This window comes from Melanerpes formicivorus, unplaced genomic scaffold, assembly GCF_026170545.1.
Source record: "Melanerpes formicivorus ecotype bairdi unplaced genomic scaffold, bMelFor1.0.p_v2 SCAF_63, whole genome shotgun sequence".
Classification (NCBI taxonomy): domain Eukaryota; kingdom Metazoa; phylum Chordata; class Aves; order Piciformes; family Picidae; genus Melanerpes; species Melanerpes formicivorus.
In genome coordinates, this window is record NW_027142415.1 from 2,848,750 (window position 1) to 2,875,785 (window position 27,036).

General features: G+C 44.4%; 1 protein-coding gene across 1 annotated transcript in view; it reads left to right on the forward strand.

Annotated features, from left to right (window-relative positions):
- The first annotated feature begins 1,032 nt into the window (after positions 1-1,032).
- CLVS2 (clavesin 2) overlaps positions 1,033-27,036 on the forward strand; it is a 66,718-nt gene continuing 40,714 nt past the window's right edge. The window contains exons 1-2 of the mRNA XM_068162330.1: positions 1,033-2,203; positions 13,534-13,708. Coding sequence (XP_068018431.1) covers positions 1,815-2,203; positions 13,534-13,708 — 564 coding nt within the window. The 5' untranslated portion in view covers positions 1,033-1,814. The remainder of the gene's footprint in view (positions 2,204-13,533; positions 13,709-27,036) is intronic.

Genomic DNA, 27,036 nt, shown 5'->3' on the forward strand with positions numbered 1-27,036 from the left:
AGAACACGCTCATTGCTGAGGGCTCCCTCCTGCTGCCGAAGTCGTCGTCGGTTTCATCTGATGATGGCCTGCAGAAAATGCAAGGTATCATTTAAATGTTTTTATGAGTATCTTTATTTGCCTGAGAATACACAGAGCACTCAGAGTGGTGCACTCCCCACATACACTCTCTACACGGATCAGTGAGCTCAGTGCCTTTTCAATAATTCAGTCTGTGTGCTCTTGCTGCGTCTTCTTGGGAGAGCAGCCCAATGCAGTACCCAAGCGCCGTGCTTCCTCTGGGAAGGAGGAGGAGGAGGTGCATGCTACGGGCTTTCCTATGTTTGATGTATCTGTCGCACATCGGAAAGGTCCAGCCCCTCAGACAAAAGGTCAATTGTGCTTCAGTGGAAACTTCTCCTGAAAGCTGACTGCAGCGTGAAACTTTCCTGCATCTTTCTTCACCCAAAGACCCAATATACAGAAGCAAGGTATACTTGCCCTTTGCAACAAAATGCAACTTAAGACACCCTGCCGCCAATATGAAGGGGAAAAAAAATGTAAAGAAAAGGAAAAGGAGAAAAAGAGGGCTGCTTTGTTTGATTCCCAGCTTGTTAAGCTCTCAGCGTTTCAGGTGAAGAAATTCAGCCGAAGGCGAGCAGTGCCAAGTAAAGCCAGCGCTCGACCAACAGCGTCTTGACACTGCCTCGACCCCGAGATGTACGAATCCTGGGCGGGGGGCTTACACAGGGGTCCTCGTAGCCACTTCGGCAACCAACCACCCCCTGCCACTGGGCAACCACCATCTTGTTCGGTGCAGCCCCGGTGCGGTGCTCGGGAGAGAGCGGGGCACGACCGCACCCGCGCTGCCTCCGCGCCTTCTCGACCTCTCGCGTAGGGCGGCTCCGAAGCCGCGGGTTCAGCAGCTGCGGCGCTAGGGCAGGTGCTGGGGCGCGCCTGGGCGGGGGCGCGCCTCTGTGCGTGTGCGTGTGCGCAAGGCGGGGCCGCGCAGCAGGCAGCCCCGCGCCGGCTGGTGCCATCTGGGAGCCGGGGCGGGGAGCGGAGGAGGGAGCCGCGGGCAGGAGGGAGCCGAGCATCCTCAAGGCCGAGGCTCCGGCTGTCTTTCCGGCGAGAGGGAGGCTCTTCGGTGCCAGTACCGGCGAAGTACTTGGGATTCGCCCCCTGCTTCCTTGCTGGTTTTTAAATTTTTAACATTTTCTTTTTTTTTTTTTTAGTTCGTTGTTGTTTTTTTCCTTTTTGTGATTTCCCCTCCACCCTGAAACCCAGGAGAAGCTTCTGATACAGGGCGACCGCTGATCTTACGTAAATGGTGCTGCTCCGGGGAGGGCAGCCACTCTGCCAGCCCCGGGCCGGGGGCGCACCCCCAGGCACCCCTCGCCCTGCCCCTCGCTGCCGCGGCAGCCCGGCCTGAGATCCGCACCGGCATCGGCGGGCGAGCGGCAGCCGGCAGCCCGCAGCCCCATCCCCGGCGGGTTTCGTCGCCTCCGCGGACCGGCTGCGGGGATGCTGCGGCGCGTCGGAGCCCGCGGCAGGGAGGGCTCTATGTCAGAGAGATAACGCGGCTCCGCCAGCAGCCCGGGGGTAGTCTCGGTGCCAGTCCCCCTCCCCCGGGACCTGGCTGCCTGGCAGCCGCTCGCTTCTCGGCGGCCGGACTGGCAGCGGCGGCGGAGCCGACGAGCGGCGGGGCGAGGCCCGGCGGGGCGGGGGAGCAGCGGGCGGCCGAGCCGGGGCACCCCGCCTCCGGGGGGCAAGCGCTGGGGCTGCTGAGGAGCGCAGGCGGCAGAAGCAGGGAGCAGGAGGAGGAGGGCAGCGCCATGACTCACTTGCAGGCAGGTCTCTCCCCGGAGACTCTGGAGAAAGCCCGGCTGGAACTGAACGAGAACCCAGACACCTTGCACCAGGACATCCAGGAGGTGCGGGACATGGTCATCACCCGGCCGGACATCGGCTTTCTCCGCACCGACGATGCCTTCATCCTGCGGTTCCTGCGGGCCAGGAAGTTTCAGCACTTCGAAGCGTTTCGCCTCCTGGCGCAGTACTTCGAGTATCGCCAGCAGAACCTGGACATGTTCAAGAGCTTCAAGGCCACCGACCCGGGCATCAAGCAGGCACTTAAGGATGGCTTCCCCGGCGGGCTGGCCAACCTGGACCACTACGGCAGGAAGATCCTCGTCCTTTTTGCTGCCAACTGGGACCAGAGCAGGTAAATGCAGAGCCACCCGCCCTCCTTAACCCTTTCTTTTCCCGGGCAACGCAAAGGAAAAGCTGTGCCAGAGCAAAGAGGGTGGGTGGGCAGCAGGGACACACCCGGCTCTGCCCACGGAGGGCTGGGCAGCAGCCTGGGAGGCAGAGGGAGAAGAGGAAGAAGCAATGTGTTTTGTGCCTTAGGGCCTTTTCAACCTTCTCATTCTTTAGGCTATGGATTTCGAAAGAGAAGTAGAAACTACCTTGGTTGCTCCTTTCATCTGGCAGATGTGAACCCTTCTGCTTCTGTTTAGCTAAAGTGAGCTGGCGCGGTGGATGATGTCCTTACCCTCCTGACAAAGGCTTTTGACAATCTGTCTGCTGGTCTTTCTGCTTCAGCTCACACAGGGTTGCTCAGGTGCCATAGGAGAAAGTGAGAGATTCTGTGTGCAAAACAGGAATATCCATCATGGCTTTTGAGCTGAAAAGTTTGTCTGAGCAGGAAGCTGAGGCTTCAGATCCTTTCCTTTAGCTAAAGAACTCTCTTCCTGAGCTACCTGAAAATGCCATGATGGAAGTTGCAGCAACCACTTTGCTTCCCCAGTTATGCTGCTCTAAGTGTCAATCTCTGCATAGGAAGATCCAAGCACACAAAGCTTTGGTGGCACGTTGAAGGAGGCTAGTGCGGTCCTTAGAACAATCTCTGTTCCTTTTGGGAGCTACTCTAGCCAGAAGATGACTTAGCAGGCTGACCTAAGAGCTGTCTGCCGTCAAGGTCCTTTCTTTTAGCAGTAGGCTTGATACTCTGTGACATTATTTGATTCTTCTGAATACCTCCTTTGGTGTCATGTCCAGTTTTTCCTGCAGTCTAAAATTACAGCCACAGAAAAATGCTTGATTTGCAGTACATGTAAATGAATGAATCCATTAAGAGTGAGTTCTGAAGCCTGCTCCCGTGAGCACTGCAGTCATTTATCTGGTTTCCCAACCTGAGAGCAGGCTTAGGATGTGAAGCACTTCTTATGAGAAAACTTAAAATCTTGCCAGTTGCCTTCACAGGAGCCCAGAGACTCTTTCGTGCAGCTGACACAAGCTGGGTAGTGGCAGTGCTGAGTGCTCACTGCACATTTCCCAAGCTCAGGTATTTGGAAACAAGAGGACACTGAACAGCTATCAGTGTGGATAGAAAGGATGAAATATGGGGGAGTGTCATACTTAAGCCTGCCCTTTAAGTGTTTGTGTAGATGTCCTCATGCAGGCTGTGTTGACAGCCATTGCAGGGTGAGCTCACAGCTCTACAGCAGTCCATGTTACAGTTGGAGGTGGGTCTCTGCCCCAAGAGCTGCTGGCCCACCATGGTTTTGCTTCTCTCCAGACAGGGTAGCCACATCCACACTGCCTATGGGGGTAGTTTCCTGGCCCTTGCTAACCCATGGATCATGCCCCCAGACTGGGAGAAAACTGACATGGTACAAATCAAAACTGCCCACAACCAAGGTAGCAACTAGAAAATTTGGGTGAACATATGGAGAGCTGGGGCTGGCAACCTTTTCCTCATGAGTTTTCTGGCAGATGGAGCCAAGGCAGCTGAGTGAAGAAGCAGTGGTGATGAGGCTAAGGACTCTCTGCATGTGCTTCATTTCCCATATAAGAACCAGGTCAACTTTTTATTTTAAAAGCAGCTCCATAAACTCTTAAAAATCCTTGAATGAAAAATTAGCAAAACAAACAAACAAACAAGTTTAGGCCTTTTATTAACACATGCATCTACCCTGAGGAAGTTCTCTTGTTAAAGGTTAGTGTGGCTTACTTGATGTGTTATTTCTAATTAATGAAAAAACTAACCCCAAACCCAAAGCTTTATGTGATGCTTCTCAGAAGATTAGTTCCTGGCTGAATGAAACAAAACTACCAAGAACTCAGATTTGGAGATGAAACTATCAAGAACTCAAATTTGGAGATGAAGTAGCATTTAAAAATATAACTGCCATGTGAAAAGAATAGGCTTCTCTTCTTCTTGAATTTCAGATGTGCTGAGATTTAAACTTGATGGGATCAGCTGACCCAACAGTAAATTTGTGCTGATCTTTAAAACCCTACTGGTTTAAAGCCCTACTGGTAAAGTTAGTATTTCTGATATAATAGGGAAGTGACTGGGGTTGACCAGGGTACCCAATAGCTGTCTTTGCAGTTGGGTCCCTATTGCTCTTCAGCGCTGCCTCTGCTCCAGGGCAAGGGATTTGTTGTCAGATAGACCACTCAGACAAAGGGGAGAGAGCGCTGAAGCCCAGCTGTGGGGAGTGGCTTGCTCCAAGGCACATGACAGGTCTGTGGCAGATCTGGGAATGGAGCTAGGTCACTCTGTTTTCTAATTAATTTGGTGTCTTCCATTATCAGACATTCAGCAGCTGAACCTGGGGGGCATTGTGTATGGAATGTATGGTAGAGCTCCTACATAATATGTCTCAGACTTATCTTAACTGACTTGAGATCTCACAGTATGGAAACCAGTCCTCTTACAGCAACACTGGGAGGATTGCTTTTTGTACTCTGTCTTGTTAGGACCTCTTCATATGCTTCATAAAGTAAGTTAATAGAGCACAGCAAGCCTGCAGATTTATCATGTGTGTATGACTTATAGTGGCCAGCATGTAACAATTAGAAACAAAAAGTTCCAATTTGTTGTTTAAATGAATAGCAGACATACTATAGATGATTTATAGAGCACCAGCAGCCTATGATTTGCATAGTTCCAATTAAAAAGACAAGCGTGGGAGGCACAAGAGTCCTATGGTAAAACAAGCCTGTGTACTACATGTTAAATCATTAAATTAATCCAGGGCCTGAAAACTGTACCAGATGTCCTACCATCTGAGCAACTAAATCAGACATGCATTTAAAACAAACAAACAAAACAAGGAAAGATAAGGAGAAGGCATTGAACAGCCCAGCAGCTTCTCAATGGGACCCTGCCTACGAAGGGGAAAGTGAAGATGGGTGGCATGCTGGATAGCACTGGGGAAGGGATCAGCCTTCCCTAGTAGCTTCCAGCTTGTTGATGCAGAACTACGTTTGGCTTGTAGGTGTGTATGTGCATTAGAATAGAATAGAATAGAATAGAATAGAATAGAATAGAATAGAATAGACCAGGTTGGAAGAGACCTTCAAGATCATCATGTCCAACCTATCATCCAACACCACCCAGCCAACTAAACCATGCAACCAAGCACCCCATCAAGTCTCCTCCTGAACACCTCCAGCGATGGCGACTCCACCACCTCCCCAGGCAGCCCATTCCAATGGGCAATCACTCTCTCTGTGTAAGATTCCCTTTTTCTCAGTGTGTCCAGCTGGTCAGGTTTGGTGGGGTTGTTTTTATTATTCCAATTATTAATTTTTCTTTCCACTTAATGGTGCAATTAACTTCAGCTCTGAGTGACAAGGGATCTGTTGTCATCGTGCATGCTCATCTGTATGCTTTGTGGCACCTGTACATAAATTCCCTAGGAGAATCTTTCCTGGCAGTGATTATCTCAGATTCTTTTCTTTTCTTTTATTTTTTTTTTTTTTTCATTAGAAAGTGCAATAGAAAAGTGCAGTAGAAGAGTACAGTGATACCTGGTTTCTATCTGTGTCACAGTGACCCAGTCAGCTCCCACTGTCCTCAGGGAATGAGGAAATCCACTGCCCTCGTTGCCGTGAGCTCTGCTGCTCTGCTGTTGCATCAGATGATTTAAAGCAGGGCAAAGATGGAGCCCACTGCTTTGCTTTCAGAACTGTGCTTTCCTGTGCAGAAGTGCTAGAAACTTTCCTTTTCCTCCCATGAAATGGAAATTCACATTCTGTAGCTATCAGGAGGCTGGTGTGCTCCTTGTGTCGCCATTAAACACAGGCAAGGTGGCAGGGTACTTTTCAAGCGCCGATAGAGACAATGTGACTAAACAAATGCTAACAATATAGCAATGCTAACAATAATAGCATATTAGCAATAAGAAATTACCTGCTGAACAGCCAATTTCTGTTTGGAAGCAACATCTTTTAAATAATAATTATTTACCAGTGCAAACACTGATGTTTCCCCTCCCCCCTCCCCCCCCCCCCCCATTTTCTCCTGCTGACTGAAGCTGGTTTATTTTTTTCTAGCTTTCCCCCAGGTATCCATATCTTCCTGTTTTCCCTTGTGTTTAGACTGTGAGGGGTTTTGCAAGGGATCTTTTTGATCAATGCCTGTGTAAAATTTAGACCATCTGAATCTCCATCTGTGACTGTTAGACACCGGGCTAACACAAGGAGTGATGGGTGGTATTGAATCTGAGTCTAAAAGATAATTGGGTAAAGTATTTGAAGTTGTTTCTTATTTTTTTCTATGCATTTTTGTAACAGTGGTGGGACTTCTTGATTTTGGCACAAGGCCTCCCAGGGTGTGCTGCCACTATTTAAGCAGAATAGCTGTTAAGAGAAGTTTTTATCCCTTGTCTCTTCAGCATTTGAATTTGTACCTAAGCTGACAAACCAAGGATGTCTGAAGCGTCGTTTCTAGGTACTCCTTTGTGTACCTTGAAGACTCATTTCACTGAAATTCTATTAATATTAAGCCAGAACAGTAGGTTAGACATGGGATGATGGCTCAGAGACTTGACCAGCTTTCTCTTATAAACCACAATGGCTCAAGAGCTCGTTTGATAGATGCCTTGACTTGTCCAAAATGGTGATGAGCTTAAAATACAGATTGTGCGTTCCTTATGTGCTTGAGACTGTCAGGAGACATGTGCCTTAAATTTAAGCAGAGAAGACCTACCATTTATCCCTTCTAGTTAACAACTTGCATCCTGAGAGGCAGACTCATGCCACTCAGTTTTAATTCTCAGAATAACTGTCATCCCCCCGATAATATCAAGGGATTTCAAAATTGCAACAGAGATAGAAGGGCAACTCTGCCAAATCAGATTATCTGTTGCTCAGTACAAAAGTGAATCAACTGGAACCAGAATCTGGTTAAACAGATGATACGGTGGATGCCACCCATCATCAAGAGCATCAAATACTGAAAAGAGCTGACACAGCTGGATTTGACATGAGACATCTGTACCCTGCATTCTTCCTGTCTCTTTGCTTTCTGTTGGCCTGCTGGAGACTACAATGGCCTCTGGGAAAGAAAAGGATTTATAGACCACATAACCAAGAGGTAAAAGTGAAAAATTACAGTGAAGGGCTTCCAAGAGTTGATAGCAGTGTCTGCCAGATTGTTTTCCCCAGAAATCTCTGGAAATACTTTGAATCATAGAAAAATTCCTAAAGAAGTATTCTGCAAAGGGGAAATTGCTGCCACTGTTAAATTACAGGTAAGTAGGATGCTCAGTTAATTGTTTGAACCCTCCTGCTCTTGACAAATCAAGACCTCAGTGAGGTATCACCCTAGAAAGGTCTGCTGCTGTCAGGGTAGAAATGGTAGCCATCCCGAAGCGTATCGCTGTCAGTGTGGCTATTAACTTGTCAAGCCTCCCCAGCCTCATTGCTTTAAAGTCAACCTGAATGAAAAATTTCAAGAGGCAGCAGAGTGTGTCTGCACACCAGTCCCCACCTTATTTGAACTGAAACTGGGGCTCACACAGAAAAAGCGCACTAAGAGTGCATTGCTGTGGTAGTTTTAGACTGTAGCTTGAAAATCTTCCACAGGTCTCAAACAGAAAGTAGTAGAACGTGAATAAATTACATGTAAATGTTAATGTGATACTACATTTCCAGCATTTGTTGTTCACATTAAAAACTGGGCTAAGAAAGTTGTCTAAGCTCTCCATTGAATTAAGCATGGCTCTATAAATAGAGGGCATTAAACACATTTAAATTAACCATGAGTTCTCAATTATCCTAGCAATTAGTAATTCCTTGCTTGCTACCTTATATCCCATAAGAGTCTGTTAAAACAACTGAATTTAGCCATAAATAAAGGCAGGCTTATGTCTGCCTAACTGGAGGCTACTACAGAAAATACTCTGCAGCAAATCAGGTCCAGCACATTCTGATACACCTGACAGCACTGGAGGAGTCATTGTAAACTGGGGCTAGGGCAAAATGGGCAGGTTGTGGTCCCCTAAATACACAAGGTTACTTACCACAGATTGGTAAGAATAAAGCAATACCATCATTCCCTTAGACTGAACACCATGGTCTCTTAAAATGAAAGGCTAGTATGTTGGTCCTCTCCCTCTCCCTCTCCCTCTCCCTCTCCCTCTCCCTCTCCCTCTCCCTCTCCCTCTCCCTCTCCCTCTCCCTCTCCCTCTCCCTCTCCCTCTCCCTCTCCCTCTCCCTCTCCCTCTCCCTCTCCCTCTCCCTCTCCCTCTCCCTCTCCCTCTCCCTCTCCCTCTCCCTCTCCCTCTCCCTCTCCCCAGTCAATCCCATCTTGGAGCAATTTTATTTCACACTCACCAGTTTATCCTGTTTTTCTCACTTTTCTTTGGTTAGATTTCTGTACTTATGTAGGAATTAATATCAATGTGGAATAAAAGTTTCAGCAACACAGTCCAGAGTAATATTTCCCACCTTCTTTTCATGTAGGACTTTAATTTCCCTAAAGTCTAGCCAAGGATGGAGCATATTTTATGGCAGAGCCTGTGCATCCTGGAGCTAAAATGAGCAGTAGTAGCAGTGAGGTGAAATGTTGGACAACATGGGGCTGGAGTGGATTGAAAATGAGTCTTTATGCAAATAGCTCTGTGCAGTGTGAAAGCTTCAGTATAGTTTCTTTAATCATGTTTCATTTGCTTGGGGTGTTCAGCTGATACTTTCAGTACTCAACTTGCCATTTGCACCACCTACGAGTTCATCTATCACACCAAGTGTACATTTTTGGCTTGCCTCAGCATATGTCCACAGTAAAAGCTGCTCTAAATATCCACTAATAGATTTGTCTTTCTTTGGTTTTCTGTGCTGTGCCTCAGTAAGGAATCAATAGCAAGAGGAGGTGTCCATTACAGGATGAAGGATAGCTCCTATTCTCAACTGATTGCCCTGAAGGGTATTCTGGGGCAGGAAGCTTGGCTGGTAATGAGATGTCCTTGCATACTCAATCCAGATGTGGCTTTTTAGACTTAAGACTACTTCAGGTACCTTCCTCTGGTAGAAAGTATTCTTGCTTGCTTTTAGCTAGACTTGTGTTCTTCACAACTTATTTTCACCAGGAGGACAACATTTTGTCTTCTTCTATAAGTAAATCTACAATATTGTCATTATTATGGACTGTGCTTCTTACATGGAGCAAACGTGCAATAGGAGTTATGGTGATGGTGGATACATCATAGGCTTATGGAGACTCAGCCCTGCAACCACTCTTTACTCTCTGTGGTGGCTGAAGTCCTGGTCTCATTGATTCCTGGCGGCTTTCCCTCTGATTTGAATAAATCCAGGACATAATTAGGTATATTTGTGTTGTATATATTTATCATGTAGGTAGCTATAAAAGCACTGCATGGCCAGGCTTAGAGACTTGATTGGCCTCATAAACAAAGAATCTTTAAGTGCAATGTACCGGATTTCTAGCAGCCTTGTGCCACTGGGGAGCTGTTAATCCCAGGCGGAGGTTGTCTTCTTGAACTCTCTAAGGAGGACATTAGAGATCTACTTAGGAACTTGGGACCCTTCTTCTTAGAACAGAAGTAGGGTGCTTGCAGCAGCCTTCTGCTTCATGAACTCTTCTCTGGAGAATGAGATCCTCTGAATGAGGCAGCATGAATGTCAAATGGGATTGAGGCTGATTTTAAGGTCTGAGTATTTCTAATGTGTTTTTCTTGTCTGAGCTCTGCCAGTGATCTTCCTCAGACTGTGGCATTAGCTGCTTTCCAAATGTCTCACCTGATGTAATTTCCTTCCCAGTGCAATGTTTTCCTTGGGGAAGGCTCCTTACAGCTTGTATCTTCACCTAATTTAATGAAAAAAAGAGTATTTCTGAGACCTCCACCACTCTGTGAAGATAAGCAGGGCTTTGAAAGCAGTTGACAACATTGAGCCCAGCCTCAACCCTGAACAGGGCTCTGTAAGGCTCTTTCCCTCAGGCTAAGCACGTTTTAATCCTGATGCTGGCAGTTGTACAAAATGCATGTTGTACAGGGGATTTTTGGATCCCATGTGGATTAGGTGCCCTCCACTGTCCGTGCTCCAGTGTTGTGCTGCATAGATAAATGAGTCTGCAGATACACCAGGCAAACTAAGGCTTTTTTTGTGCCAATATAACTGTCGATGGTCTTCATGCTGCCAAACGCTCCCTATGCATCCCATCACACATACAGAACCTCACCTGGGGCTGATGAATGATTTCATTTTTCCTCAGGTCACTCTTTGCACTGTGGCCCTAGGGGGGTGTGTGTGTTTGGAGGCCTCAGCACCCATGGTGGCATTTTCCCAAGGAGTCCAGCGGTTGGGCTTGGAGGAGATGCTGTGCTTGGGGAAAAGGGGAACATCAGCTGTGCCATGCCCAAGGGCTGGCTAGCAGTTCTTTGATGAGCAAATTGTGCTAATGGTGTTAAAGATCCAGGTTTTCCTTCAAAAAAGGTTTTCAGGCATGTCCTTTCCCCCCACCCCTGGACAGAATTCCATTTACAGAAGCAGTCTTTGTGTTTTTTTTCCCTGCCCAAAGGAATTAGTGAATTTTGGCATTTTGAGGATTTCCACAGGGAAATTGCAGAGAAGAATTTTTCTTGTGCCATTTCCCAGTTGCAAAAAAACCAAAGCTGAACACAAAAGAGTGTGCAAGCCAAACTCTCTGTAAACCTTAGATCTCAGAAAAGTAGAGCCTTAGATAAAAAGTTATGGCTCAAAATGTGAAAAGGAGAGGGCAGAATATGAAAACTTTTATTATAGTCAATCAAACCAAATTCAAATCCAAAGAAGAATCTCCAAAACAAAGAGAAGAATAGTGTAAAAGAATGTTTGCCCTCATGTTTTCTGGGCAAACCACACTATTTCATATTCTGTTGTGTTAGGGTGACATTAAGAAAGGCCTTTTCCTAGTCCCTTTCCTAGGGATGCATAGTTGTGTAGTTCACTGATTTTTAGTTGGCTAAAAAACAGATATAAAATGACAATGCAAAGATGTGAGGAGTCAGCCAGAACAGATTCATTTCATCTGTGTTATTTCTTTTTGCAGATACTTTCAAAATACAGTTGTGTGCACAATGGAGCAGTGTGCTCATTGTATTAAAGCAAGCAAATTACCCTGAATTCAGTGTAATTCAATGTAATTTCTAAATGGGTTCACATACTCTTTGCTGCTTATGCAGTATAGTGCAGATTTCTCTGGGTACTCATAGTTTTGAGAACTTGTGTCTGATCATAGAATCAATAAGGTTGGAAAAGACCACAGAGATTATCAAGTCCAACCTGTCACCCAACACCTCATGACTACTAAACCATGGCACCAAGTGCCACATCCAATCCCCTCTTGAACACCTCCAGGGATGGTGTCTCCACCACCTCCCTGGGCAGCATGTTCCAGTGGCTAGCAACTCGCTCTGGGAAGAACTTTCTCCTCACCTTGAGCCTAAACTTCCCCTGAAGCAGTTTGAGACTGTGTCCTCTTGTTCTGGTGCTGGTTGCCTGGGAGAAGAGACCATACCCCTCCTGGCTACAAACCCCCCTCCAGGTAGTTGTAGACAGCAATGCCATCATGGGAGACATTTTAAACAGCCTTATTAGAAAAAAATTAAATGTCTGGGCAAACACTGAAAATTTAACTTTCTTTTATCCCTGGAGCATTTTCTTATCTGATATTTCCTGGTTTACCTTTCTAATGCCATACCTAATGGAATGGAATGGAATAGGATAGGATAAGATAGGGTAGGGTAGGATAGGATAAGATAGGGTAGGGTAGGATAGGATAAGATAGGGTAGGGTAGGGTAGGATAGGATAGGATAGAATAGAATAGAATAGAATAGACCAGGTTGGAAGAGACCTTTGAGATCGAGTCCAACCTATCATCCAACACTAAACCATGGCACCAAGCACCCCATCCAGTCTCTTCCTAAACACCTCCAGTGATGGTGACTCCACCACCTCCCTGGGTAGCCCCTTTCAATGGCCAATCTCTCTCTCTGTGAAGAACTTCTTCCTAACATCCAGCCTAAAACCTGCCCTGGTGCAGCTTGAGTCTGTGTGCTCTTGTTCAGCTGTGGTGCTGACTGACAGATTTACAGCCATTTCAGTAACTATTAATCATACTTCTAAAAAAGATTCTTAGATCTCTAGTTAGCCTGGGAAAAGTTAAAACTTTAACTGCTACTTTCATATCTCTTAAAAAAATCCAGATAATTCATGTGGTTTGCCTTTTTAAGAAAGACCCAATGCTGTAAACTGTGGTTTGATTAATAACCTCATTATGTGGCAGTCTAAAGATGGCATTGCTGTATATATTTAAGCTATTCAGCTGCTGTATTAGGTGCTTTAGCTTCAAAAAAGAAAGATTATACTCAGCAGTGCTTGGTTAACACGAAATTATGTCTTTAACAAGATCATTGATCGAAGAAAAGCTTATGTGCATGTATGTAAAACACAATACATAATTGCATATTGTACATGACACCTTTGTAACCCCACATTTAACACAGAAAATGCCATCAACAATGAATGCCACGTTTCAAACTTCTGAAACCACATAATTTGGATATACAAAGTACTCAGTACTCTGAAGGTGGTTAAGTAGCACTTAAAGGTTGGTATTGCTCTTAACTAGGAACATCTCAAAGCCATAATATGAGTTGCTTTCTGCTTTCCAGTTCTTTGAGCAATCAGGGTTCTGTATTAGTGTTTGCCAATAGAATAGAATTAACCAGGTTGGAAAAGACTTTTGAGATCATCAAGTCCAACCTATCACCCAACACCATCTAATCAACTAAATCATGGCACTAAGTGGCTCATCCAGTCTCCTCCTAAACACCTCCAGTGACAGTGATTCCACCACCTCCCTGGGCAGCACATTCCAAGGGCCAATCTCTATTTCTGTGAAGAATTTCTTCCTAACATCCAGCCTGAACCTCCCCTGGCACAGCTTGAGACTGTGTCCTCTTGTTCTGGTGCTGGTTGCCTGGGAGAAGAGACCAGCAGCCACCTGGCTACAACCTCCCTTCAGGTAGTTGTAGACAGCAATAAGGTCTGCCCTGAGCCTCCTCTTCTCCAGGCTAAGCAACCCCAGCTCCCTCAGCCTCTCCTCATAGGGCTTGTGCTCCAAACCGCTCCCCAGCTTTGTTGCCCTCCTTTGAATTAAACTTGTGGCAAGCAGGACAAAGCAAGAACACTGAGAACTTCACCACATCTGTGGTTATTGGTCCTTTGCTAACCAAATCTCCCCTCAATGTTCGCAGGTACACGCTGGTGGATATTCTGCGCGCCATACTCCTCTCTTTAGAAGCCATGATAGAAGATCCTGAGCTTCAAGTGAATGGATTTGTTTTGATTATAGACTGGAGCAACTTCACCTTCAAGCAAGCCTCCAAGCTCACACCAAGCATGCTTAGACTAGCCATAGAGGGCCTTCAGGTAACATTCTGTGCTTTCTTTTCCTGGTTCTCCTTAGCTTTGTGTTCGTTACAAATCTAGGTGGCTAGAAAAACCCCAAATGAAACAAAAATCTATGAACTTGTGAACAGCAAGGCTAACAGCTTAAGGTACAAGTGACCAGGCAAGCTACAGTGGCACAGGCATTACAATGTTTGAGCTTGGACAGCTAACTGCAGTAACTCCTGGTGTATAGGCTCCTTCTTGGCTGTAATGTGAAGGGTTGAAAATTCCCCCCAACACTTTTAAAGGCATAGCCTAAAACTACCACACAAAATTAACAAGTCCCTTTCCTATCTTTATTCCAAAGTGACTGGCTTCCCATAAATTCAAACTCTGGTTTCTGCAGCAGCAAGTTAGAAGTAATCAGTTTGGCTTGTCATTTTGCACAGGGCTGGTGAAATATGGTTTGGTCCTGCCATGACAGGTTGGAGTTTTTTATTGATTCCATTGGAGACAGGCTCTACATCAACTGCCCTGAACAGTGTGGGGCACTCTGGTTAGACAGTTAGCTGGAGCTGTTTGCTCAAAGTTCAGCATGTGCTTGGCTCTTTTGTTGGGCCAGGATTAATCTGAGCAGCGTCTTCTGGGGCTGAGTATACAGTGATTTAAATTTCCTTTTGCTCATTGTGAATGCACTTTACATGGTACAGGCACGCTGGTGGAAAGGATACTACATAACTCTTGGCTGTCTCCTGTGATCTTTAATGAAAATGAAAAACTAGAATCTGTAAAGTAGTTTGCAGTGCAAGCTTGAGTTGCTATCTTAAAACATCAGTAATTCACTCCTGTGGTGGTGTGCCTTGCCTTTACAAGGACGTATATTCTTGTTTTGCTGTGATGTTTTTCTAATTTATACATTTTTATTGCTCATAAAGCAAAATAACAGCCTTATCTGTGAACTTTCTTTGCTCTGATATTGCTATTTTTTGAAGCAACTTGTACACCAGTAGTATGGAGTTTTGATTTAGATCTTGAAATGGCTTATTCAGCCTGCTGTTGCACACAGAAGGGGAGTGACAGTCGGGAGGCAAAGATCTCAATTCTCATTTTGTTGTGTTTTGGTGTGATTCCGTGGTGTTGAGAACTGCATCAGATCTGTACTCTAGCAGTGCTGCAGTTCCTTTGATTGCTTTCAGAGTTCTTTCTTTTTCTGTGTGTGTGCTGTTTTTCAAAGCTAGCCATTGTCCTCTTGTTTAGAAAATGAAGAAATACCTTACTAGTCTCAGAAATTAAGAGATACCTTACTAGTCTCAGTTCTGAAATGATGATGTTTCTTCTTGGACTTTGATCAGAGGTAATTATTTTGAAGATAGCTGCAGTGGATAATTGCATCTGAAAATAGGAGCAATGATCTACCATACCTGAGGTGGGCTCTGAGACTCTTTGCTCTCCTGCCATTGCTTGGTTCATTGTTGGGTTGAAGTGAAGCCCATGGGCTTAATTTACAGTATCACAGTATCACTTAGGTTGGAAAGGACCTCGAGGATCATCGAGTCCAACCTATCAACACAGACCCCATGACTAGACCATGGCACCAAGTGCCACGTCCAATCTCCCCTTGAACGCCTCCAGGGTCGATGACTCAACCACCTCCCTGGGCAACCTGTTCCAATGACGAATTACTCGCTCGGTGAAGAACTTCCTCCTCACCTCGAGTCTAAACCTCCCCTGGCGTAGCTTGAGACTGTGTCCTCTTGTTCTGGTGCTGGTTGCCTGGGAGAAGAGGCCAACCCCTTCCTGGCTACAACCACCCTTCAGGTAGTTGTAGAGGGCAATGAGGTCACCCCTGAGCCTCCTCTTCTCCAGGCTAAACAATCCCAGCTCCCTCAGCCTCTCCTCACAGGGCTGTGCTCAAGGCCTCTCCCCAGCCTTGTTGCCCTTCTCTGGACACGTTCAAGTGTTTCGATGTCCTTCTTAAACTGAGGGGCCCAGAACTGGACACAGTACTCAAGGTTACCCTTGCCTCCAGATCTGTATTCAAATATCCCAAGTCTAATGGTGGCCAGCATCCAGGGCATCATTTTGTGCTCATTGTCTTCAGTCCTGTTGACTCTACAGATGTAAAACGGGGCATGAAATGCTCCAGGAGAGGGAATGAGAAGGCACTGGAATGGCAAATGAGGGCTCTCCCAAGGCTCAAGAACTCTGTCCTAATCTGTGACAGGTATTGTTATCTGTAAGCAGCAACTTTTACAAGGCCTTTTAGCCCAAGTGTGTTGAAGGAATAAATTAGTTGAGCTCTTATAATACAGTATTTAATTTTCTGTGAAGAGCCACTGAGGGAATGAGGGCTAAAATTCTTACACTAGCAAAACTGACTGAGTCTCCAGTTATATTTTCTTAGTTATACCACTTAGGGATTTGCTTATATTTCATTTATTTTTTTCTTTTAGTTAGACTTTTTTTTTTAATGAAAACATATATTAGAATCAATGGAAAAGACTAAAAATGCCTTTACTGAGCATTTTGGAGGGCAAAACCTCACTCCAAAAATGATTGTGAGCAGAAAGGAAATCAGAGGGAAGTGTGATGGAACAATGGTGCAGAGAGACCCCAGGGACAGCACAGGTTTATTTGCACCTTCTTGCAAGATTTCATGTCTGCAATGTTACATTCCATTAGCATCAAGAGGGACTGACTTTTCTTTTCTCTTGGACAAAAATGCCTGGCAGAAACATCATTCTGAATGATGTCAAAGTAAAAAGTGCTTAGTCAGATGGTACGGAAAAGAACAACTCACATACACTGTTTATTTATGATCTTCGTAAATGGTCTTTGTTTAATCAGAGAAAGGGAATTTGTTTTGGCTTATAAGACTTAACAGGGCTCCAGGTGCTGAACTCTGCCATTTGGGGAATTTAAATATTTGTGTTACTTGGGTGGAAAGGGACAAGGAAAGTGGGATTAGCGACCACTGAATTTGAGGTTTGCCAAATCCCTTTGCCTCCTGAATGAAATCTACTGAATTTGCATTATATTTGCTTAGGTTCCTCAGTGAGCAGAATATTCAACATGGTAGGTACCAAAGAGAGTTGATCACAAGCTGTGGCATTTCTAGGTTCTTCACAACTGCTTATTTTTGAGGAGATTGCTTTTGAAAGGGAGATAAGCAAACATATGCAGGTTTCTCCTGATAAGAAGTTCTGCTATACACTCTCTCTGCACATATATGTATATATTACACAGGAGTATGAAAAGAAGCATGCCCCAACTGACTTGTGTGTATGAGAACAACCTTCTAGGTAGTTATTTTCAAGAAAAGAGCACTTTGGCCATGGGATTTTTAGGGTTAAAGGACAGTGGTTATCTGTAAATTAATGTGAATCTCCAGTGTATCCATCCCAACAGTGCTGTACCAACCAATGGGTGCAGTGGAGGTCAGTGTTGATTTTTAGATCAAATGGTCAACAAGCAAAAGCCACCTGTGGATGCTGGGGCACTTGGCTGAGACTTCTGATGCATCAGTCCCAGCCCATGCATTGGCCTTGTGCTTTTGGGAGAAAAAGAGCAACGCTTTTCCCTGTGGATGCTGATGGCTACAGCTTTTATATTGCTTCTCTTCTGTGGGAATAAGGATTTGCACTTCAGAGTTCCTACACCTTCTATAGTGAAGAATAAGAACATAAGCAAATGCTACATGTAATACTCCTTATATTCTGAGCAGGGTCTGTCTGGATTAGTTGCCTAAGAGTACCTAAGAGCATACACAAAAAGGAAAACACAGTGTGGTGAGGCTGAAACCAATGCCATGACTTTAGCACTTTGTGTTGCTCTCTCCAGAGTATCCAAGTATAGGTGCTTGTGAATCACAGTCTTTAGGTGGCCACTTCTCCTCATTCATTGATTTCTGTAGTCAAGCACTGATTTTGGGCTGATTGCTAGATCTTGGGATCTCATGTTACTCAGCAGCTGGATTCCTAAAAGCAGGGAGTGGTACAGCATGGTATGGTGCAACACCTGAGTGACTTGAATATGACTGAATGTTAGGAAGTGTAGGAAAAGAATGGAGAAAGGAATGCTCAAGCCACTGCAGAAACCTGTACCATCACTTACATCTTGAATGTTGTGGATGATTCTGATTTGCTCTCTCAGAAAAACTGCTGTAGGACTGAAGATCAAAAAAACCCCCAAAGATGGAGGTCTCTTCCAGCCTGGTCCTATTCTATTCTATTCTATTCTATTCTATTCTATTCTATTCTATTCTATTCTATTCTATTCTATTCTATTCTATTCTATTCTATTCTATTCCTATTCTTTTCAGGCTGATGTGTGTATAAAGAACAGCTAAACTGTCTGGGATTCTTCTGAATGGAAGAATTAAAGCTGTGGAGGGAAGCTACAGGCATCCATAAAATAATTCAGGTTGGAAGAGACTTCAGGAGATCAACAGGGTGGGGAAGGACTTCTCAGGATCTCAGGTAGTGATAGGACTAGGGGGAATGGAATGAAGCTGGAGGTGGGGAGATTCAGGCTAGATGTGAGGAGGAGGTTCTTCACCATGAGAGTGGTGAGACCCTGGAATGGGTTGTCCAGGGAGGTGGTCGAGGCCCCGTCCCTGGGGGTGTTTAAGTGCAGGCTGGATGAGGCTCTGGCCAGCCTGATCTAGTGTAGGGTGTCCCTGCCCATGGCAGGGGGGTTGGAACTAGATGATCCTTGTGGTCCCTTCCAACCCTGAATGAAACTATGAAACTATGAAACAAGTCCAGTTGCTTAAAACAGGGACCCTTATGAGGTCAGACCAGGATACAAATGGGTAGCTGGAGGGAGCAGGCAAGCTGCAAATGTTTTGTTACCTCTGTTTTAAGAAACAGGCATCATCAGATGATATTAGCAAGAGGCCTGGCTCTACATGACAGAGTGATCCTTTGTGCAATATCAATCAGAGTAATCTGTGGAGCTCTTTGCTGTGGAAAATTCTGAGTGATAGAAGCGTAGTTGTGCTCAGGGAAAATGGATTGAGTTTGTGGAAGAGAAGTGAACTGAGGATTACTAAATAGGTAAAAACCACAGCAAAGTTCATTATTCCTTGGGTTGTGCAGAGGTGGAGATGAGGTGAATGCTGAATGGAATTATCACATATGCTGTCCACATGGCATCTGCTCTAGGCTCTTATTTTTTGGCCTCTCTTAAGGACAGAGTATGAGGTAAAATGGGACTTCTGGTGGGACTTCACAGAATCACAGAGTGCTGAGTTGGAAGGGACCTCTGGAGGCCATCTAATCCAACTCTCCTGCTACAACAGGTTCTTCTTAATTGACTTCATTAAGTCACGGGTGTTTAGGGACATGCTTTAGTGCTGGACTTGACAGTGCTAGGTTAAAAATTTGACTTGATGATCTTAAAGGCCTTTTCCAACACATAGTCCCCTTTCTCCCCTTTTAATAACCTTTGATTTTACTGCTCCTGATGCTCCCACAGCCTCTTCTGCCCAAGCACCAAGATTCTGCATATGATTCTTTGTGACAGCCCTTTTATAGCTGCCTATATGAACATTTTGAGTATCAGGAGAGCATTATTTTCACAAAGCAGGTTAAAACAACACCAAAGACCAAAAAATTCAATTTGAAAATGATCTTGAAAGAGTTTATTCTTAACTCTGACAGACTGCTTTGGAGGTAATTATAAGTGAGCTTTGCAAAAGGGAAAGTTATGAGTCTGTGTAACACTCTTTAACTGATTAATTGATATTTAGGATTCTAAAGCCTGGAGCACTAAATCCTTCTTAAATCCTTGATTTCTGTTTAGCTCATAATAGTATTTGCATACATGACAGATTTGTTTTGCATGTTGTCACTCAGGTACAACTGGTCAGTGAAACTGGGGAGTTATTGGTGGCTTAATATTAAAACTTTCCCTCTAGGTAAAAAACTGGGGGGAAAAAAAGAGAGGTTGCACATTTAAACTGGGAGCTAAACATATGTGGACAGTTAGCATTGCTGCAGAGGACAGAAGTTTCTTGCTTTTGGTTGAGGATGTTCACAGGAAGAGAGAGCCATAGTGTTGAGGGGGACAAGGCAGGTCTTTCAGCTGACTGTGGCTTTTTATTTGCAACAAAGGAAGGCTTCATCAGCTGGAACAAACTTGTTACTGTGAATGTAAAAGCAAGCTGGAAAGAACTTGAAGACAGCAATGCTTGCAGCTACTGTTGCTACCCAAAGCATCTTTCAAACAGCTGTTCTCAGGGGATGTAAGGACAATATCCCAAATCAGATTTGCTGCATCAGTGTAAGGTTGAAGTACAGGAGAGCAGAGCATGTAGCATCATGCACAGGACTCAGTATCTCCATTTTCTTTAAGCCTGGGCTTCATCAGCATCTTACAGGGAATCTTATCTGAATCACTGAATCCTAGAATCATGAAGGTTGGAAAAGACCTCTAAAATCATCAAGTCCAACTATCAGCCCAGCACCACCATGCCTGCTAAACCATGTCCTGAATGCCATGTCTATGTGTCTGAACACCTCCAGGGATGGTGACTCCACCAATTCCCTGTTCCAATCCCTGACCACTCTTTCAGTGAAGAATTATTATTATCTTCCTTTACCATCATGGTTGCTTCACCTTTTCATGTAGATATTCACAGACAGCATTTAAATTTTGCCACATAGTAGTTCTGGACTGCATCTGTACAATCAGCAGCTTGTTGGGTCAGGAATTTGTAAGCCAGAAATTTCCAGAAGTAAAGATGCCACTGCAAACAGTGTTTTGACTTCATGTAATTACATGGTCACAAGCTCTGTGCAGTGCATGAGATTATTAATAATGAGCTTAAGGAAGAATTACTCAGGACTGGCAATGAGTATCAGTGGGCAGCAAAACACCAGTGGAAAAAAAAAGAAGATGAAATATCTTTGCATCCAAACTTAAAACCATAAAAGCCACTCATTCAGTCTGGGAGTTTTCCACCAGTTTTTCAGATCAGGCTCCTAACACTTCATATAGTGCTTGGGAGGATATGGAATGGAATGGAATGGAATGGAATGGAATGGAATAGAATAGAATAGAATAGAACAGAATAGAATAGAATAGAATAGAATAGAATAGAATAGAATTAACCAGGTTGGAAAATACCTTCAAGCTCATCAAGTCCAACCTGTCACCCAGCACCATCTAATCAACTAAACCATGGTGCAATAACAGGTTCAAGCTTTTAATGGGAGCATCTTCTGCTTTTGGGGGGGGGCTTGAAGGTCTCTTCCAACCTGCTCTATTCTATTCTATTCTATTCTATTCTATTCTATTCTATTCTATTCTATTCATAGTATCATTCAGGGTTGGAAGGGACCACAACGATCATCTAGTTCCAACCCCCCTGCCATGGGCAGGGACACCCCACACTAGATCAGGCTGGCCAGAGCCTCATCCAGCCTGCTCTTAAACAACCCCAGGGACGGGGCCTCGACCACCTCCCTGGACAACCCATTCCAGGGTCTCACCACTCTCATGGTGAAGAACCTCCTCCTCACATCTAGCCTGAATCTCCCCACCTCCAGCTTCATTCCATTCCCCCTAGTCCTATCACTACCTGAGATCCTGAGAAGTCCTTCCCCAGCCTTCCTGTAGGCCCCCTTCAGATATTATTCTATTCTATTCTATTCTATTCTATTCTATTCTATTCTATTCTATTCTATTCTATTCTATTCTATTCTATTCTATTCTATTCTATTCTATTCTATTCTATTCTATTCTATTCTATTCTATTCTATTCTATTCTACCATGCAGCTGCTTTCATTCATTATTTTTTTCAATCAACAAATTAATCTGCTTGTAAATGTTAGAGTACCCTGAGCCCAGGACCAGCCTAGAAACTGAGTGATTGAGCTTGTAAGCAGCACAGTTTCTTACTAATGCATTTCATGTTCTGTAGCAGCGGAGGAATAGGCTGCTTTTTCCTAAGGGGAACGTTAGTTATTTTATAGGAGTGTGCATGTATTTGTTCTTCTCTGTGTTTAAAAAGGTAATCAGAAAGGCTTGCCAGCAATTTACTGTGGAAATAGGGTGGACTAGAAATGATTGCTAGTTTTAGAGTCTCATCTGCTGCCTGGATGGGCTTAACCTGCCACTTGAGAAAGGCTGGAGCTCGAGTTCAGTTGCTTGCAGGCATGGCTGCGTAGACACAGGCTTTGTTCAGCGTGGTCCCAGCTGTTATCTGAAGACAGAATAATTAATTTCCTTGCCAGATTCTTTTATGATGCTCATCAATAAAAAATCCTTGGATGCCTTTCAAATGATAATTTATTTGTTCTCACATATGTGCTTTTAAGATGAGAGGACACTATGTGGTGGGGTTTTTTTTGGTGGGTTTGTTTGGTGGTTTTGGGTTTGTTTGTTTGTTTCCACTGAAAGGTTACTCTTGAAAGTGTCTGCTAATTTGAGATGCCCACTGTGACAGGTCATGGTCTGATTTTTTTCAGTCTCCTTCTATATGTCTGGAATCCAGCTACTATTTATTTTTGATCAGGAGGATTCAAGACTTCTGAAGTCTTGATCCTGAACCCCCCGAGCCAGGAGCTTGAACTCTAGCGTGGCTTGAATTTGTTGCTCCTCATTCGATGCTCTTTGAATGCTTGTAACGTCATGTAGGCTGCCACCTCTTTGAAACAAATGGTAAGAAATGGTAAACTGAGCTCCCCTTTCACCCTCAGAAACTCTGCCGTGTGGCATCTCACTGCAAAGTGCAGGGATGCTTAATGGCGTTAAAAATCCATCACCCAAACACTGCCACTTGAAACTAGTGGAGTCAGTGCCTGCAGTAGGTTGTCATCCTCCATGTGAACATGCATGAGAAAGAGAGTGGGCACTTTGCCAGTGTTTTGCAGATATTTGCTGTAAGCAAAGTGTGATTAGTTGTGGGGATCTTGGCTTTTGTTCAAGTGCTTTGATCTGTCTGGCACAGACTTGTGCCTGTTCCTCCTGCCCTTTTCCCTCTGAGCAGCCTTTGCTCCAGTTCTAGTTTCCCCAGTTGCCCATGCCACTGCTGTAGACATTGCCTTACTTTGCAGCAGTCTTCACTGACGTGTTTTGTTTGGGTTTTTTTTTTGTCTCAGTGTTCTGATGTCACACTCCTAAACCTGTCACCTGCATGGCACAGGAGGCTCATGTTAGACTCCCTAAGAGATCTCAGGCTTTGTAATGTCAAAGGCAAAAGTTTCAGATGCTTTAAGATCATAGTTCACCTTCCTGCTAAGCAAGATTATCTCATGCATTATATTTTCTAGTATTTGACACAGTTTAATGTTTTGAAGGCAGGTTTGGCACATTCCTTTGGAAATGTTTTGTGACTTCTTGTTCTTCACATTTTCTCTCATCATCAATCCTAATTGTTCTATTTCAAAATGTCACCTCCTATAAAACCCTTTGCTATTTCACCTGGCTCCAGAGCAGGCAGGAATTGATGTGTTACCCTCAGTAACACAAAGGAAGGAATTGTTTGATGGAATATCTATCTGCAACAGCAATGATTTGCAATCCAGATTGGAGACATTCTTCCTGTCTCGTTTGCTGCTGCAGAAGGTGAGATGTGAAAATCAGAGGGATTCTCTTTATCTGGGGAGCTCAAATTTACTTTTTTCTGATCCTATCCAAATCACCTGTGTTAGCAGACCATTTTCTAAACACATCTTTCAGGTTTACCTCAAAAAAGCTACATGCTGGTTCATTTTTGGAATTATTTTGTGAGCTCAGTCTGGTCTTTGTTTTCTGTGATGCTCATAAATCCTCTGTGATCTTGTTAGGCTGTGCTTTCTGTTGGCTTTCTCTCATTGTCATCAGTACAAACTGCCTTTGCACACAGTGCCTGTCACATCAGCTAAGCCCTTTCTTCAAAACAATACAGTGTAATGTGGGTTTTTTTTTGGTGAGTTTTCTTTATATTCCTCAAGCAAGTGTTGGTCTCCTCTGACAATTATTTTCATGAATCCAGTTTGACTTTGGTTAAAAGCAGGCTTTGGACTTTGCTTATAAGTGCAGGAAAAACACTGCTGTGATCTTTCACTAATGTTGAAAAAGAGACAGGGGGAAATCCTTTAGGAGAAGGCACCATAAAAATGTGAAACTAAGCTGGTGATGGCTTCTCTCGTCTCATATTTCATGATCATAAGAAAAATTTAAGACAATTCAGTCCTGCAAGTGCTACTCTGCTGATTTAAAGTAGCTCAGGAGTGGAAAGTTTGCATTTATAACACATAAAGAAATGTGTATTTCTTAAGAAAAATTGAAGTACAAACTCCTTAAAACATCATGGTCCAACTTGGATAATATGTATTTCTTTTTTCCCAAAAAGATTACCCCAAAACTCCAGGAAAAATGCATCTCTCCCCAGTTGTTTCCTGCATATTTCTGCAAAGGCTGAAGTTCTTAAAAGCCATTTCTAGTGTCTGTGACTGGGAATCATAGAGTCGTAGAATCAATCAGGTTTGAAGAGACCTCAGAGATCATCAAGTCCAACCTATCACCCACCACCTCATGACTGCTAGACCATGGCACCAAGTGCCACATCCATCTGCTCTTGAACACCGCCAAGGATGGTGACTCCACCACCTCCCTGGGCAGCACATAACAATGGCTAACAACTCTCTCAGTGAAGAACTTTCCCCTCACCTCCAGCCTAAACTTCCCCTGGTGCAGCTTGAGACTGTATCCTCTTGTTCTGGTGCTGGTTGCCTGGGAGAAGAGACCAACTGCCTCCTGGCTACAACCTCCCTTCAGGTAGTTGTAGAGAGCAATAAGGTCTCCCCTGAGCCTCCTCTTCTCCAGGCTGAACAACCCCAGCTCCCTCAGCCTCTCCTCATAGGGCTGTGCTTGAGACCTCTCCTCAGTCTCGTTGCTCTTCTCTGGACACACTCAAGTGTCTCAATATCCTTCTTAAATTGAGGACTCTAGAACTGCACACAGTACTCAAGGTGTGGCCTGTCTTTTCCTGGGTTATCTATAATTAAAAAGGATCAAGCACTAATGATTTGACTATACATAAGGAATACCCAAAGATGGATATGTGCTGAAGCCTGAAGTGGCTGCACATATCCTCTTGGTGGAAATTGGCAGGTACATTCAATCTAAAAACCTGAGTTTAACTCCAGTGCCTGACACTGAGAAAGTGGCATGTCAGCATCTCACTCAGAAGAGTTCTGGCTGTGTTCTCATGGGTGACATTTATTGTTGTCCCTCAAAGTATAGAGACAGTATAGTATAATCCCTTAGAGTATATCTCTTGAGTTCTGACTATAAAATGTGTATCCAGGCCCCTTATTTCATGGGACTGAATGTGGTGCTGGAAAATGCAGTCTTTAATAAGTGATCAAAGATTGTATTCTCAAATGTGTTTGTGATTTCTTGTTCTTTTAAGTTGGATCTTAAGAATCTGTTACATCTGTTAGAGTCATTTTAGGATGGGCTTTCTGTCTGAGAAGAACCAGATTTTAGCTGCCTGTGCTTTCCCCACTGAAAACATCCTCTAGAAGGAGAAAGTGGTTCTGCTGTGATTCAGGAGAGGGCATTCTTAAAGCTATGCTTAAACTAGTGTTGTCACTAATTCTTACTTGGTAGTGCACTGAGTGTGTCTTATTACCCACAGAATCTTCTCATTTAGCTGGGAGATGCCTTCATCCTGTGCTAAAGTCTTTGACTGAAAGCACTACATCTTTGGCTGGAAGCCACCATGTGAAGTATGAAGGATCTAGGATAAATCATCAAGTACTGGTAGCTCTCCAGCATTCTTCCCATAATGTCTTTGCAAGGTACAGCCAGTCCTCTGAGGTCTGCAGTGGAGTGTAGAATCATAAAATTGTTTTGGTTGGAAAAGACCTTTAAGATCATCCTGTTCAAGCATTATCTAACCCTACCAAGTCTGGTGCTAACCTGTGTCCCTCAGCACCACATCTCTGCCTCTTTGAAACACCTTCAGGGATGGAGATTCAACCACCTCCCTGGGCAGCCTGTTCCAGGGTTTGAGAAACCTTTAGGTGAAGTGTCTTCTCACATTCAATCTAACCCATTTCCCTGGTGCAACTCAGGCTATTTCCTTTTGTTCTATCACTTATTACTTGGGAGAAGAGACCAACCCTCACCTGGCTCCAACCTCTTTTCAGGGAGTTGAGAGAGTGAGGTGGTCTCTCTTCAGCCCCTTCTTCTCCAGACTAAACAACCTCAGGTCCCTCAGCTGCACCTCACCAGCCCTGGTCTCCAGACTCTTCATTGCTTCGTTGCCCTCCTCTGGACCCACTCCAGTGCCTCAATGTCCTTGTAATGAGTGCCCCAAAACTGAACCCCCACTCAAGGTGTAGCCTCAGCAGTGCTGAGTACAGGGGGGTAATTATGAGGGGATACAATGAGATGGTTAGGATTGATGAGGGATTGTGTATCGGTGAGGAACTGGCTGAGCCCCTTTGTCACTTAACTTTCCCATCCTTTATCTTCTGGGGTTTTAATGATGCAGAATTAAAAGCAAAGTGTGATGTATGTTTTGAGTATCAGCCCAGTTCCATTGGGTCATGCTTTTCAAAGGTTTCTGCTAGGGATATTGAGCAACTGATTTTCTCTGGAAAACCTGATGGCATCTTCATCCTATTGCTATCAGTATGATCCAATTCTGTTCTCCACAGAAATTCAGCAGGGGTGCAGTTTAATGAGACCAGTGAAAGGAATCTGACCGCTCTATTTATAGCACACTAATTGATCAGGGTAGCTGTGATAGGAGGAAATTTCAGAGAAAATCAATGCAGTACCAAATGAAAGTAGCCTTTAAAGAGAGCTGCATGGAAAGCCAATTAAGAATGCATCTGTTTGATGATCCATGGAAACAGCTTGGACCATGTCTGTTCTTGCTTTATGTTGTAGGAATGAAATCAAACTGAGCAATATCTGCTTGCAAGGTGAACCTTGCTATGTATTTGCTCCTTCATCCTGTTGATATTCTGTCCCATTAAATCTTGATGAATTGGTTTACTTTCATATGGTGACTTTTAAGGAGTCCCCTTTGACAACCTTATACTTTGTGGTAATCAGCTCTGGTGTCCTTCCCTGAGGATGGCAGCCACAAACTGCACAGCCTCTTGGCTCTGTGTCCAGGACTCGGGACCAGTGCCAGGTCTCAGGGCTTTCACTTAAGTGCAGGGAGAAGATGATCCATCTACCTCCATTCTCATTCCTGTCATCCAAATACTTGTAATCATAGTAGCTGCACAAAGCAGAACTGTTTGTACTCATTGCTGTGTTTCTCAAAGCTGTGTAATGAATCTTGGCTTTTTCCTATAATTGCATTTTTTTCCTCAAGATATCTGCTGAAGTCCTGAACAACCCCTCATGCTCC